The sequence below is a fragment of the Hyla sarda genome, chromosome 5 (genome assembly GCF_029499605.1).
Source record: "Hyla sarda isolate aHylSar1 chromosome 5, aHylSar1.hap1, whole genome shotgun sequence".
NCBI lineage: Eukaryota > Metazoa > Chordata > Amphibia > Anura > Hylidae > Hyla > Hyla sarda.
In genome coordinates this window covers 290,232,806-290,249,541 of record NC_079193.1, presented here as the reverse complement: position 1 = coordinate 290,249,541, position 16,736 = coordinate 290,232,806, and the positions used below count along the sequence as shown (strand labels likewise).

Genomic DNA, 16,736 nt, shown 5'->3' with positions numbered 1-16,736 from the left:
GCATTTGTTCCTCTCCTCTGTTAATGGACAAAATTTGGACTGTAAGGTGCTATTCTATACTGAGCCTCTCGTCATGCAAGTGGGTGTCTTGCATAAAGAAAAGATTGAATTCTATGTACTGCCTCACTGTACTTCTGAGCTTCTTCTTGACCTTCCTTGGCTCTGATGTCACTCTTCGCAACTAGATTGGAGAACTGGAGAAATTATTCGCTGGTGACAGTTCTGTCAAAATCTTTGTCTCAGTACAGTCCAGCCTAAAATTGTTTCTCATCCTCCTCCTTTGCCTGGTCTGCTTCCACCTTACCAAGATTTCTCTGAAATATTCTGCAAGAAACAGGCTGAGTCTCTGCCTCCACATCGCCCTTATTACTGCCCTATAGATCTTCTGCTTAGTACCACTCCTTCTTGTGAAAGGATATACCCTCTATCGGTTCCTGAGACCAAAGCTATGGCTGAGTATATCCTGGAGAATCTCCGAAATGGATTTATCCGTTAGTCCTCTTCTCCTGCTGGAGCTGGTTTCTTCTTTGTAGGGAAGAAGGATGGCTCACTCTGTCCATGCATTGACTACAGGGGACTTAACAAAATAACGGTCAAGAACCGTTACCCTCTACCTCTTATCTCAGAAATTTTTGACCATCTACGTGGTGCCAAGGTCTTCTCCAAATTGGACTTACGTGGATCGTATAACCTCATTCGTATCCGCAAAGAAGATGAATGGAAAACGGCCTTCAATACTCGTGACGGACATTTTAAGAATCTTGTAATGCCTTTTAGTCTCTGCAATGGTCCAGCTGTTTTTCAAGAGTTTGTCAATGATATCTTCCGGGATCTTCTCTACACCTGTGTTGTCATATACCTAGATGACATCCTGATCTTCTCTTCAAACTTAGAGGAGTATCGTACTCATGTTCATCTGCTTCTTCAGCGACTACGAAAGAATCATCTCTACGCCAAACTGGAGAAATGTCTGTTTGATAAGTCTAGTCTTCCGTTTCTTGGCTACATTGCCTCACATCGGGGCCTGCAGATGGATCAAGATAAATTGTTTGCAGTGTTGGATTGCCCTCATCCTTCGGGCCTACGTCCTATTCAATGCTTTCTGGGATTCGCTAACTATTATTGTCATTTTATCCCACATATTTTTTCTTTGTTGCTCCAATTGTGGCTCTCACTAAGAAGGCTTCTAATCCTAAGTCTTGGCCTCAAGAGGCTGAAGAGGCCTTCTCCCGTTTAATGTCTGCGTTTGCCTCTGCTCCCTTGCTTACAAGACCTGATCTGGAGAAGCCCTTTGCTTTGGAGGTTGATGCTTCATCTATTGGAGCGGGTGCCGTTCTTACTCAGGAAAAGGCGAAGGGCAAGACTGTAACTTGTGGGTTCTTCTCCAAGACATTCTCTCCTGCTGAGAGGAATTACTACATTGGAGATCGTGAACTCCTCGCTATCAAGCTAGCTTTAGAGGAATGGTAACATTTATTGGAAGGTTCTTCTCATGCGTTCAGCATCTACCCCAACCATAAGAATCTTCTATACCTTCAGTCTGTTCAGCGTTTGAACGCCCGCCAGGCAAGGTGGTCACTGTTCTTTTCTAGGTTCAACTTCTTCATCCACTTCCGTCCAACAGACAAGAACATCAGAGCAGATGCTCTCTCCAGGTCCTCTGACGTCATTGGTTTGGACTCCATGCATAGGCATATTATTCCTCCTGACCGTTTGATTCCTGCCGCTCCTGCCGAAATTCAGCAAGTTCCTCTGGGAAATTCCTTTGTGCCTGCCAGATTGAGACGCAAGGTACTGAAATGAGGTCATCCTTCCTTGACAGCAGGACATCCTGGAATACGCAAGACTCTACTTCTAATCTTCCGGTAATAATGGTGGCACCATCTTGAACGTGATGTTTCTGATATTGTTCGTTCCTGTCAAACTTGTGCCCTTGAAAGAAATCCTTGACAGAGACCTGCAGGACTCTTACAGACTTTACCCATTCCGGAAACTCCCTGGTCCCATATTGCCATGGATTTCATCACCAATTTGCCACCATCTCATAATAACACTGTCATTTGGGTCGTTGTAGATCAGTTTTCCAAGATGGCTCATTTCATTCCTCTACCAGGTCTTCCTTCTGCTCCACAGCTGGCACAGTACTTCTTGCTGCATGTCTTTAGTTTACATGGTCTTCCTCAGCATATCGTTTCGGATCAAGGTGTGCAGTTTGTCTTTAAGTTCAGGCGAGCCCTTTGTAACCGTCTGGACATCAAGCTGGACTTCTCCTCGGCCTACCACCCTCAGTCCAACGGTCAGGTGGAGAGGGTTAATCAAATCCTTGAGACTTATCTTCGGCATTTTCTTTCAGCTCACCAAGACGATAAGGTCGAACTTCTCCCCTGGGCTGAATTCTCTTATAATCATAAGGATTCCGAGTCCACAAGGTCGTCTCCCTTTTTTGTTGTCTACGGGCTCCATCTCCGCTCTCCTCTTCCTCCCCCAGTTTCCTCCGGAGTGCCTGCTGTTGATGAGCTGGTCCGTGACTTTTCCCCTATCTGGCAACAGTTTTTATCCCAGGCTTCTTCACGTATGAAGGCGCAAGCTGATAAAAGTAGCAGACCTCCTCCGTCCTTCTCTCCTGGTGACATGGTGTGGCTTTCATTCAAATACATCCGCTTCAAGATCCCCTGTTACAAGCTTGGTCCTCGCTACCTTGGTCCCTTCCAGATTCTACAAAAAATCAACCCTGTCTCCTACAAACTCTGTCAACCTGCTACGTTACGTATTCCCCATTCCTTCCACATCTCTCTCCTCAAGCCTCTTGTCATAAACCGGTTTTCTCAGAAGAGTCTTGTCCCCACACCTGTCTCTGGCTCTTCTGAATTATTCAAGGTTAAAGAGATTCTTGCTACAAACCGTGAGAGGTAAACAATTTTTTTGGGTGTACTGGGAGGGTTACGGTCCTGAGGATGAGATCTTGGGAGCCTGAGGAGAATATCTTGGACCATGACCTTCTCAGGAGTTTTCTGACTCATAAAAGGAGAGAAGACCAAAGGTACTGGCCGTGAGCGCATGGTCCCGTTACCTGCTGCTGCCGGCGGGGCCATCACTCTCCTGGTGCTTCTCCTGCCCCCGCCTCTGCCTCTTTGCTCCGGCGCGCGCATCCCCATCCCCTAGGTCGCACGCGCCAGAACTTTAAGATTTAAAGGGCCAGTGCTTTCATTAGTGAAATTAACCTGTGGCTCATTGATAAATTCCTCCACCCTCCTCACTTCCCTGCCAGATATTTGTTGCCTTGTGCCTGAGAGAAAGTATTCCTGAGTTTTGTCTTGCCGTGTATCTGATGCTTTGCTCTGTGACTTGACCTTGCTCCTCTGCTGCCTGCCTACTGACCTCCTGATACGTCCTGACTACGCTACTGTGCCGCCTGCCTTGACCTTCTGTTATCCTGACTATGAGCTGCCTTATCCCTCCCGTGTCTCGCATCTCTTCAGCCGCCTGTGTGGTCGAGCCGTGCCAGGGGTAGCGACCTGGGTGCAGCCTGCCGCAGCAAGTCCAACTCACTTTGCAGCGGGCTCTGGTTGAAACCAGCGGCACCTTAGACTCCGCTCCCTTGTACGGTCCGAGTGATCTGCCACACAGGATCCAACTCCACCGGAGTTCCTGTCTTCTAAAATGTATTACAAGATGTACATATGTGGTACTCACTTATGAGGGCAGAAAAATGCTCTACAGTATGCTTAAAAAAGTATTTGTGTACAACACCAGCCGGTGAGCACTTTTGCCTGGCCTTTCACAGTATCTAGGCCCTTGAGACTTTAATAGGAACAAAATAGTACACCACTTAAATGTACATATGTGCTATGCACTTATACTGGAGCACATTCTTCTCCCCTCATGCTTAAAAAAGTATTTGTGCACAACACCAGCAGTACACACCAGTGCTGCAGCACACAGTCGCTGTGTACTACACCCAAAATTGCACTCTCTCTCAATCTCACTCCCTTCCCTATCAGTGCGTCTAGGCAGGATTTGTGCTTGAGCTGAATTGCTGCTGTTCTTCTGTGCAACACACTGCTCTCTGTAATAGAACGCTGTAGACAGTGACAGGGAGGTGAATCGCTGCAGTAAAAGAATGCTTTTCTGTGAAATACACACTGTTCTCTGTCCCTCTCTCTGTGCAACCGAACAATGACTTGACTAGGAGGTAAATCGCTGCTGGAAAAGCATTTCTGTGCAACACACAGGGCTGCCTGTCCCTATCTATCGCTCTGCAGTAAAAGGCTGAAGTGACTGGCTGCAATATGGCTGCCGATTATATAGGGCTGTGACATCACAGGAGTGACTGGCTGCTTATAGGCTGCATGCTGCATGTGATTCAGGGTCATCCTGCCTACCCTTGTTCCCGCCTTCCCAGGATTCTTCGCCCATGTCCTCACATGTGGATCCGCCATTTTAGATGCCCTGGAGCCTGGACCGCACTAAATGGAGTTTAATGAAGCGATTTGTATGATAAAATCGCGTCAATATTCGCATTCGTTGTGAATCAAATTATTCCTGAATTTCGTAACGAATACGGATTCATCAGATTCGATTCGCTCATCCCTCATGTTCAGTATATGAATATTCATATGGGAATTCAAATATTAATTGTTCATTGTTTTACACATTCAGTATATGAATATTCATATGGGAATTCAGGAATATACACAAATTCATTTGAGTGTGTGAATGTGAATATCTCATGTGTGTTGTATACATTTTTACACAAATCTTCATATTAATGAGTTCACATTGCTAAAGGAAAAAAATGTGGGGAGTTATTTTATCAATTTTAAGTGAGTCCATTACAATGTCTTTATTGGATTACATAATTCAACATGGTTCATAGCCAGAAAATTATCTGGACCAATTAACAGTAGTGTACAAAAATAACATCTCTGAACTAAGCACCCCGTTGTGGGTGAGAAGACATGTGTGAGATGAGCATGTCATAGAAGTCACGAAGCTGCATAACAGTTCACAAAGAGTGGGGAGAACTCCATCTCTCACAGTAACATATTGAAGTTACAGCTGCCATGCACATACCAATGTAAGGTTTATTTTTTAAAGACATTATACACATTTCATGGTAACATTTTATAATACAACATGTGGTAGAATACATGTGTAAAAAAGAGTTTAACCCCTTAAAGACGCAGGACAGGAATGTACGTCCTGGTGCGTTGGTATTTAACATACATTTACGTCCTGTACATGCGCGGCAGGTCCCGGCTGCTATCAGCAGCCAGGGACCCGCCGGTAATTGTGCACATCAGTGATCATGCTGATGTTTGCCATTAACCCCTCAGATGCCGTGATCAACACAGATCACGGAATCTGCTGCAGTGCGGTCACTAAAATGGATGATCGAATCGCCCGCAGCGCTGCCACAGGGAACCGATCATCCGATCATGCCACAGGGATCCGATCATCAGGTCCCCTCACCTGCCTCTGCCACCTTCCTCGGGTCTTCAGCTCTGGTCTGAGATCGAGTAGACCAGAGCAGAAGATCGCCGATAATACTGATCAGTGCAATGCTCTATGCATAGCACTGTTCAGTATCTGCAATTAAGTATCTGCTATAAATAGTCTCCTGGGGACATAAAAAGTGCAAAAGAAAAATCCCCTCCCCCCAATAAAAATGTAAATTGTCCCTTTTTCGCATTTTACCCACAAAAAGTGTAAAAAAAATAAAATGTATAAACATATTTGGTATCGCCGCATGTGTGAATGTCCGAACTATCAAAATATAATGCTAATGATCCTGTATGGTGAACGGCGTAAACTTAAAAAAAAATAAAAATAAAATAGTCAAAAAATGCAGCTTTTTTGTCACATCATATTCCAAATTATTTTTTTTATAAAAAATTTACTAAAAGTTTTATATATGCAAATGTGGTACCAATAAAAAGTACAGATCACGTACAGATCACAGCCCTCATACCGCCACTTTTACGGAAAAATTTAAAAAGTTATAGGTTGTCAAAATAGAGGGATTTTTAATGTACTAATTTGGTTAAAACATTTGAGATTTTTTTTTTAAAGCACTACCATAATAGAAACGTATGTAATCATGGGTATTGTTTTAATTGTATTGACCCACAGAATAAAGAAAACATTTTTACCGTTAATTGTACAGTGTGAAAACAAAACTTTCCAAAATTAGCAAAATTGCGGTTTTCTTATAAATTATCCCACACAAATAGTATTTTTTTGGTTGCGCCATACATTTTATGGTAAAATGAGTGATGTCATTACGGAGGACAACTGGTCACGCAAAAAACAAGCCCTTATACTTGTCTGTGGATAAAAATATTAAAAAGTTATGATTTTTAGAAGACGAGGAGAAAATAACTAAAATGCAAAAATATAATTCTTAAAGGGGTACTCCACTGGAAAACATTTTTTTTAAATCAACTGGTGCTAGAAAGTTAAACAGATTTGTAAATTACTTCTATTTAAAAATCTGAATCCTTCCACTACTTATCAGCTGCTGTTATGATTTTTTTTCTAAATCAATTGGTGCCAGAAAGTTAAACAGATTTGTAAATTACTTCTCTTTACAAATCTTAATCCTTCCACTACTTATCAGCTGCTGTTATGATCCACAGGAAGTTATTTTCTTTTTGAATTTCTTTTCTGCCTGACCACAGTGCTCTCTGATGACACCTCTGTCCATTTAAGGAACTGTCCAGAGTAGGAGCAAATCCCCATAGCAAACCTATACTGCTCCGGACAGTTCCAAAAATGGACAGAAGTGTCAGCAGAGAGCACTGTGGTCAGACAGAAAGGAAATTCAAAAATAAAATGTATATATAGATATATATGGTAATGTAAATTAATAGACATGATAGCGATTAAATAAAAAATGCATATGTATCAAATTGGCAAGTACTCATAAAATATACTAAAGTACTAGACATAATTGTACCTCAGACAGTGTTTGGACATACACCAAGAGAATATACATGAGCAAAGAAATGCATTTCTAAGAGGGCCCCTACGGTGGGACAACTTATTTTCCCCGTGTGTTTGTGGAACAAGCTGAAAAACCACAACCAACCTGGTTAAGCTATAAGGGGTCATACAAGTGCGGATACGGTAAGTGTCTGTGCTGTAAATGTATGTAAATTTCAGATGCAGTGGTTTCTACCTCTACTGGTGATACACACAAAATGACTAAATACATCAATTGCAACACTACACATGTTGTATACGTGTTCACATGCCTGGAGTGTAAATTACAATATGCAGGGTGTACAACCACACCTCTTAAGGTTCGTACACGTAAACATATTTCCGATATTTGTCATTTTAATTCCAAGCATGTGTCCATGGTGTCCAGGCATTGTGCGGAAGTCCATGGAGGGAGCACTGAATCCCTCATCTTGCAGGGCCTGGAACGGTTCACACCTCCCGTTAGGGGTGGGAATATAAAACTCAAACTATTGGATAGGGAGGTTTTCTGGATTTTAAAATTAGACAGTCGTACTCCCAAAGGTTTGAACAAAAGAATGGATACTATCCTACATTATTAAAGGAGGTTTTCCATTATTTTTCTATATTATTTAACACTACTCACCCTGACTTTTATATGCACTGTTCGCCAAGAACAACTATTTTTTTTCTTGTCCCTCAGGCGACTTCTGCATATTCGTGATTATTGTCTCTGTTTGGTCCCTTTATTATACTATATTTATTAAAACATGTTATAGGTATACAAACTGATTTCCTCCCTTTCTTTGCTCATGTATATTCTCTTGTTGTACGTCCAAACACTGTCTGGGGTACAATTCTGTCTAGTACTTTAGTATATTGTAAAAGATGGGTACTTGCCAATTTGATACATATGCATTTTTTATTTAATCGCTACCCCGCTACGGCGTTGGACTAACCAGGCTGAATCATTTGTTTTATAAGCAGTTTTGTACATTTGGTTTTAATAGATGCTATTATATGCTCATGTGATTTTTTTACATTATTCTATGAAATAGCGTTTTATTTCAATCTGTGTACTTTCACCCTCCCCCCCCCCCCCCCTCTGGCCAGGTGTGCTGCACTAAATTTTGCAGGTTGTGGCGCACCTGTGAAGAGGTATAGGGGAGGAGTTTACCGCGTGGCTCCGGTCCCTTGATTGGAGGACAAGGTAGACAACTCCTTATTTAAAGCCTGTACGTGCCTGTATTCTTTGTATGACTAAGGCCCGAAGCTAGGGCCGAATCGCGTCACTTGTATCGTTGTCAACCATGTGCTGAAGTTTAATAAAGTATCCGCATCCATCTACGTGTGCTGGACATACTTCTGTTCTGCATTTCGTTATTGAAGGCGCTGCCCACGCGAGTCCAGGCGCGGTGGGCTAGGGAGTGAGCTGGACATTCCATTTGTTTACTTGCAGCCATGACATAATGTATACACCGACAAGTTAAATATATGTATTCAGCCAACCCACTAGAAGGAGATATATACTTTTAAAAAAAACATATTTGTATCTTTCTGGATAGTAGACACAGGATCACTTAGCATAAACACGCCCACATTTATAAAGGGAACACCTTCAATCATGATGGACACACCCATCATTTGAGCATAAGTTGCTCCAGAGAAAGCCAGGATGGATGGACGGAGAACGGACGAGGGTCTCTAAGGAAGTCCTGTACAGCCCTCCAGCACAAGGAGGATGACAGCTTCAAGATGGATCCACCACACCGGATGAAGTACTTAGGAAGAAATCCCAGCTGGGGAGACAAGATTTAAGGGCATGCCTACATAACCCTCCTACATTATTTACTTATGCTAAGGACTGCCTTTACATAAAGATTTCTTGTTTTATGTGCTGTCTGCCATGATGTCAAGAAGATTACAATAATTGTATGTTTATTTTATACAAAGAGCTCCCTCTCTCCATGGTCAGACCGGATTATAATTTAGCGATCCGGTTATATTTAACAGGGTCCTGTTCTTAGGCGCTTCTATGTCATAATGTATCAGTACCTTCAAATCATCTGGTCATCAAAATACTCACCCGGATAAATCTCAGCACCATCTTCAACAACTGGGAGCTCACACATCAGATCCCCATTTCTATGATGTTTGGACAACCACTTGTTGGCTTCAAAAGTATATGTTCTTCCATTTTTCATTTTCTGGAGAGTTATCTAGGAAGAGAGAATGAACAATTGTAACTGGACATTGTATTTATTTTTATTTATTAATTATTTTTTATACAAAATAAATGTTATTAGTCAAAGCAAACAATAGTGTACAATTGTAATGGTAATGATTAGAAACATGGAATACAAGCCCAGGTGGTTTACACAGGAAAGATTAATAATACTCTACATAAGTCAATTGGGGGGAGAAGATGGGAAAGATGGGGGGGTCTTATATGAGTGCAGTTTTGCAACTTTATTCCTGCTGCAAATCTTTAGTTAAAGTGGTACTCTGCCGCTAGACATCTTATCCACTAACCAAAGGATAGGGGATAAGATGTCTGATCGCAGAGGTCCTGCCGCTGAGGACCTCCCGATCTTCCTGCTGCACCCGGCGTTCATTCATTTAAATGAAAATGCTAAAATATTATTTGCTAAGTCCTTAAAGGGGTACTCCACTGGAAGCCCCTTTTTTTAAATCAACTGGTGCCAGAAAGTTAAACAGATTTGTATATTACTTCTATTAAAAAATGTTAATCCTTCCAGTACTTATTAGCTGCTGAATACTACATAGGAAATTATTTTCTTTTTGGAACACTGCTCTCTGCTGATATCAATAGCACAGTGCTCTCTGCTGACATCTCTGTCCATTTTAAGAACTGTCCAGAGTAGGAGGAAATCCCCATAGCAAACATGTGCTGCTCTGGACAGTTCCTAAAATGAACAGAGATGTCAGCAGAGAGCACTGTGCTCGTGATGTCAGCAGAGAGCACTGTGTTCCAAAAAGAAAATAATTTCCTCTGTAGTATTCAGCAGCTAATAAGTACTGGAAGGATTAAGATTTTTAATAGAAGAGTTATTAATCTGTTTAACTTTCTGGCACCAGTTGATTAAAAAAAAAAGTTTTCCATCGGAGTACCCCTTTAAGTACTATTTGTGCAATTTTTTTTCTGCAACATTTTCCTAGTTCAAGTTACAGTGCCACCTAGTGTGCAGAAATCATCAAGCTTTCTAAAATAGGTCTATTGGAACAGCTCTCGAAAAAAGTTAAGATTTTGCTGTTCTATATATCGTATGATTGTACTTTCACTTGACGCAGACATGGATATGGTATTGGAGTGTTTTAGAACAGTTTCACAGAATAAAACCTTACACGCTATTTATAAATATGGAAATTTTAAACAATTAAATTTTTTAACTCTTATGTTCATTATCTTTAGCATTGACTGTATCAACCATCTATCATTCCAATAATCTCAGATGAAAGCTCTTAGATCTTTTCCAGGCAGAATATCTATTGTATGGGTATATGCAAAATAAGACATTAAAGCTCAATGAGTACAGAACTTTGTGCTAAGATGTCTGAGCAGACAGTGAGAGGAAAGACAAGAGAATAGTGAGGGGGTACGTTCAGTGATCAGTACATTAAAGATGGCTGTGACAGTTCTCTTCATTGCTGCAGCAGCCTCCAGCATGGAGAACAAGCAACGCTCTGCCTGAGATGAAGGCTTCAAGTGACTACAGGAGTCTATAGGAGAGGGATTCATTACCAACAGTAACCTAATAAACAGAAAGATATACGTAGTCTGTAGAACAGAAATACAATGTATCAAGAGATGAGAAACAAAGACTTGTCTGTGAAATAATGCTCATGGCATGATCTACCTTAGATGAAATGTCATGGCGTGTCAACTAGACCTTAATGATTCCAAAGATGATGGGTCTTTCTTCCTGTTTTTTAGGGAAGAATGCATACTTTTTGCTGTACCCATCTGTTCTATGAATAGTGGCCCACACCTCCTCATTTAAATATGGATTGGGGCAAGATCAGTAGACATCCCAGCAGTAAGACCACCAATGACACTTTTATGGCAAGCCTACCTGTCATAGCATGCAATCTGATTGTTTGAAACACTATTAAAGGGATATTCCAGCTTTATAAATCTTATCCCCTATCCAAAGGATAGGGGATAAGATGTATGATTGCAGGGGTTCCGCTGCTGGGGACCCCTGTGATCTCGGTGCAGCCCTCTGTATTTTGTGCTGGGTGATGCCTTTGACACGTGGACGTGACATCACGACTACACCCCCTAGTGACGTCACACCACACCCCTCCATTCATGTCTATGGGAGGGGGCGTGACATCCGTCACGCCCCCTCCCATACACATGAATGGAGGGGCGTGGCATGACATCACTAGTGGCTGTGGCTGTGACATCACGTCCCCATCTCAGAGGTAGAGATGAATACTATGTCTCATTTACAAAAACTAAAGTGCGATATAGAGCTAATGTAATGGGGAAAATATGGGTTATATACAATTACACCAAAAGGATAGTAAGAAGGATGCAGATCGTGAACACGTGATGCCGCCATACTGTCATGTGTCTATATCGCTCTGCGCGTATGCGTAGAATGATTTTCTATCACCCAGCGCACATCTACACAAGTGCGCCGAGTGATATAGGCACATGACAGTATGGCGGCATCCCGTGTTCACGCTCTGCATGGGGTCCGAAGTGCGCATGCGCAGTTTCCCGTCATTACGGGATGACGTTCGGGTCCGAGCTGCGCATGCACAATTTCCCATCATTACGGGATGACGTTGGCGGACGTGTCACGTCATTGCGCGTGCGCAGTCTGCACCAAGATGGCGGCCGTTATCGGATTATGTTCTCATCTTAAGGTAAATCTTTCCTGCACTTGCAGCTTTGTATTTTCTTGTTTTTGATTGGCAATTGCCAGTATATAATGACCAACTGACTACTGATTAGACCACTCCCTGAGGAAGCCTTCACGGCAAAATGGCGTTGGGGGTCTGACATGCTGCATTGGCATGTGTCTGTTACCGGGGTATTGTTCCGCTAAAATGCTGTGGTAAAACATATTTTTTTGCTATTTGGCGGATCTCAGTTAGGCTGGGTTCACACTACGTTTTTGCCATACTGTTTTCAATCCGCTTTTCTAAAGAAAACCGTATGGCAAAAAAACGGATGGAACAGTATGGAAAAAAGTAAACCGTATGCGTTTTTAAACAGTATACTGTTTTTAAAAGTGCATACAGTTCCGTCAGTTTTAATAGAAAAAAAACCCATACGTTTTTGAAAATGTCCATTTTTAATGGGAGGGGTCTTGGGTGGGGACTTTAGGATTCAAATGCGCATGTGCAAAGTAAAAACGTATACGTTGTTCCCGTATGGAACCGTCTACATGTGCGTTTCCCATTGATGTCCATGTTAAAAAAAACGTATGCGGTTGCAGTACGGTTTTTAAACCGTAGTCAAAAACGTGGTTGACCGATTTCATTCCCGTTTCCTGTGGCCTCTCTTCCTCTCCACCCATTTTCCCACCACCACAATTGCATACTTAATCTCCATTCATGTGAATATCTTATTTGGGCAATGTGCAATATCTGACTGATAGTCCATTTATTCCCAGTTGTATACGTTTACATATTTAAGTACTTTGCTGCTAGTATTTGTTTACAGCTATACTTTTCTATGTATGTATACAACAGGTTTTGTGTTACTTTGGTAACCTATTTGATAATGTGTTGCAGTCCAATTTTCTTCTCAGCCCTTGCTCAGATGCCTTAAGTAGTCTGTCTGCTGTTTTTCCATTTTACTTGATTTTATCATTTATCTTCACCTTATAAAGTTTATACACTTTTGTTACTGTACCTTTCGTCTCAGTGTTATCTCTTCGGTTATTACATGTGTACTCTTTATATGACACTTGAGACATTGTTCATCAACTGTCTACATTATTGTGCCCTTGCTTTTGGCTTATTACGTGTGTATTTTTGTTCCAGATCTGCTGCAGATTTGCTGCTGCAGATTTTGCTGCCCATTGACTTTAATGGGTAGCAAAATCTGCTACAGCAAATCTGCAGCATACCCACCAACATATGGTGGTACTAGCATAATTGTCTCCAAATCCACATTACCAAATCTGAATCACAATTTGATGCAGATTTTCCACTGCTGATCAGCTGCAGAATTTAGTTCCACATTTTGGGAATATCTTATTTTTTTTAGCAAATATATTTCAATGTGATTTTGTATTCACGTAAAAAAGGTTTGGGATACAGGCTGAAGATTATTTTAAGGATATGCAAAAAAAAAAAAAAAAAAACTTCTGTAAAAAGGTTTGTTGAGCTCAGCAATTCCATAAGTAATGCCTGACAATTCTAAAATGTATTATACATTGCGAGCATTATGTGAATTCTACAGTACTTATAAATAGGAGAGACTTTGGAAAATAGCAATATGCTTAAAGTATTCTCAACATTTTAATATTGTCACTCAATGAAAAATGGCCAGGCTTTTATCATCTTATCTAAATGAAGACAGTCTTCATGGGAGGATGATGAACAGTAAAAGTGGATAGAAACTAGGAATTCAACTTAAAGTGGTACTACGCCCCTAGACATCTTATCCCCTGTCTAAATGATAGGGGATAAGATGTCTGATCGCGGGGGTCCCACCGCCACACCCCCTCCCATAGAGTGATATTGAGGGGACGGGGCATGACATTATGAGCGGGCGAGGTCATGAAGTCACAATACTCTGGCCCATGTATCGCCCGTCATCAGGCACGGAGCGAACTTCGTTCTGTGCAGCAGATGACACAGGGTGCTGCAAGAAAGATCATGGGGGTTCCTTTGGATAGGGAATAAGATGTCTAGGGGTGAAGCACCCCTTTAATCGAATGGTCTACACTCCAGTCATCAATCATTGATCGGCGGGTTGCTGACAACAGGAATCCCCACCAATCAGCAGTTCAGCATGGCTGCCAAGGCTGGATCTATGCAGTGAATGGGCCTGGAAGCATTTGGCTTCATTCACTGCGGAGTCTGGTTACCGCAGCTCAGCACCTATTCAAGTGAACTAGCGTTGAGCTGCAGTTACCAGATACATCCACAAAGCATTCTACGCTCTTGGTCATGATTTAGAGTGCTCTCACACACTGGAAACATGTTGGATTGGGAAGCTTGTATTACTGATGGTCACATTGATGTTACATGGCCTGCCGGCATGGGCTTGCTCCGTGCTCAGCAGAAGAACGTGGTATACTGGTAAGGTGTTTTTTTCTTCTACATTCCGATACTGATTTGCACAGTTATACATAGTTATATTGTTTTCACATTTATATTGGCAGAAAGTAAAAAGTCCATTCACTTAAATGGGACATAGCATTTTAGATTGCTTGGAGAGGGTTAGGGGGACTGATCTAGCACGGTCTTCTTTTCCCCATAGAGAGGAAACCAGTTTGAGCTAGTCTAACCTCACCTACCCCTTTAATAGGATGTGTGCTGTCTTGTGCTGTATTGGGACCCCAAATTTGCACCTTATTTTCACAAAGGTGTTCACCTTGCACCAACCACTGTTTGGAATATTGTGTTATAAAAGGCTGTGCCTCCTTCCAATTAAAAGATCTTTTATGGAAAGATTGTGTCACACGTCCACTCCACTCCAACTGTGTCTGGCTTATTATCTGCACTAATACGACCAGGACACACCAACATTTTTTTCAACCAGACACTTAACAGGGTGTGACTCAGGGATACTATTACCATTTCACACCACTTTGAAGCCCCCCTTTACCCTGCCATCCTAAGGAGAATGGGACCACCCTGTAATACTGTAACACTCACGTTACTGAAGACAGGAACTACGGTGTATGTGGATCCGCTGGACCTGTGTGGCAGATGACTCGGACCGTACCAGGGAGCGGAGTCTAAGGTGCCGCTGGTCTTCACCAGAGCCCGCCGCAAAGCAGGATGGGCTTGCAGCTGCAGGCGACATCCAGGTTGCTACCCCTGGCACGGCTCGACCACATTGGCGGCTGAGGAGATGCGAGGCACAGGAGGGATGAGGCAACTAGTAGTCAGGATAGCAGTAGGTCAGGGCAGGCGGCACAGTAGCGTAGTCGGGACGTAGCAGGAGTTCAGTAGGCAGGTGGCAGAGGAGCAAGGTCAAGTCACAAGAGCAGGAGATCTGGTACACGGCAAGGCAATACAAAGGAACGCTTTCTCTAGGGCACAAGGCAAAAAATATCCGGCAGAGAACTAAGGAGGGTGGAGGAATTTAAAAACAAGCCACAGGTGATTACACTAATGAGTGTACTGACCATTTAAATCTTAAAGCTCAGGCGCGCGCACGCCCTAAGGGATGGGGACACGTGCACCTGAGCAGAGGGGTGGAGGCAGAGGCAGGAGAAACACCCGGAGAGTGACGGACTGGGGTTCGAATGTGGGCATGTCCCGCGATGCGAGTCCCAGCCCCGTCAGCAGCAGAAGGTAAGGGGACCATGTGTTCACGGCCAACGTGTGAGGCCGGAGCGCATAGTGTAACAAGTACCTTGGTGCCATGTGACAGAAGCTTCAGGGACAATTACAGGCTGTGGCACCACTGCTTCCAGACATACCACAGGTATTTCCTCTGCCACAGAGCCAGTCTGCATTCTCTTTAGTTTCTGAAATAGCCAAAAGGGAGGGTAGCTAACATAATGTGATATCTGATATTAATACCAGTTTATTGGACTTTTACTATAATGTACATGTATACAGCATTGATATAAACTAGTTACAACAAATCCATGCAATATGTGTGCTTCACATTTCCTGTAAGGAAACTCTTAACATTAGACTGTGGGCATCTCCTTCAGCCTAAAATAAGACATCTACAGGAAAGACGCAGAGGATCAGAGAACTGTTGATAAGAGAACAGACAAATTACAACTATTGTTCTAATTCCCATTTCTGAGATGTTTAATATTCACAGAACTTTCCCTCTGTGGCCACAGCACAGAAACCAATGCAGATAGCAGTTCAGAATGCAAAAAGAAACAACTCAGCAGCTCAGGACACTGAAAATACAGGTTTACGTCTCCAAAAGAAGTAACAGGCTGGCACTGCCATACACCAGGATGTAGGTCTTATTATGGATTATTTACTGTCTTTTGTCCTTATTGTATTGTTATACTGTATTCAAGAGACACATGAAAGGTTAGATATTATTTAAATTATGCAGGGACCAATGTTAGGTCCCAGGCATCACCATGATATTGCTGGGGAGGCTGCGGCAGAAAAAGATGAAGCACTGAACCAAGGCATAGCCATATGTTTTCATTCACCAGAAAGGTGTGCAGGGTCTGTAATCTCAGGAAGAGGAGGCACAGCAAAAGTCGATGAGCTCATCGGTACAGATTCATTCCTTATCACCAACACCAGAGCCATCTAGTGGTCACTTCTTTAATTACCAGCACTCACTCCTTGTAATTGAAGAATTTACATTGTTAGAATGAAATTTAGAAAAAAAAATGTTTTCTCTTTGTGAGACATCCAGATAGCAATGATGGTTACAGGCCACTAGTCTCCTAAATGCTATGTAATTGGTATAGCTTGTCCTTAAAACTTGTTCAAGATGCTGCAGTGCAGGACTTATGGATGGCTTCCATAAACTCTGGTATAAACCCTTTATTCACTTTCTTAAAGGGGTACTCCACTGCTAGACATCTTATCCCCTATCCAAAGGATAGGGGATAAGATGTCTGATC

At 42.4% G+C, this 16,736-nt stretch overlaps 1 protein-coding gene across 1 annotated transcript in view; it reads right to left on the bottom strand.

Annotated features, from left to right (window-relative positions):
* Nucleotides 1-16,736, bottom strand: part of RP1 (RP1 axonemal microtubule associated) — a 284,608-nt gene that overhangs the window by 95,710 nt on the left and 172,162 nt on the right. The window contains exon 20 of the mRNA XM_056521929.1: nt 9,050-9,182. Coding sequence (XP_056377904.1) covers nt 9,050-9,182 — 133 coding nt within the window. The remainder of the gene's footprint in view (nt 1-9,049; nt 9,183-16,736) is intronic.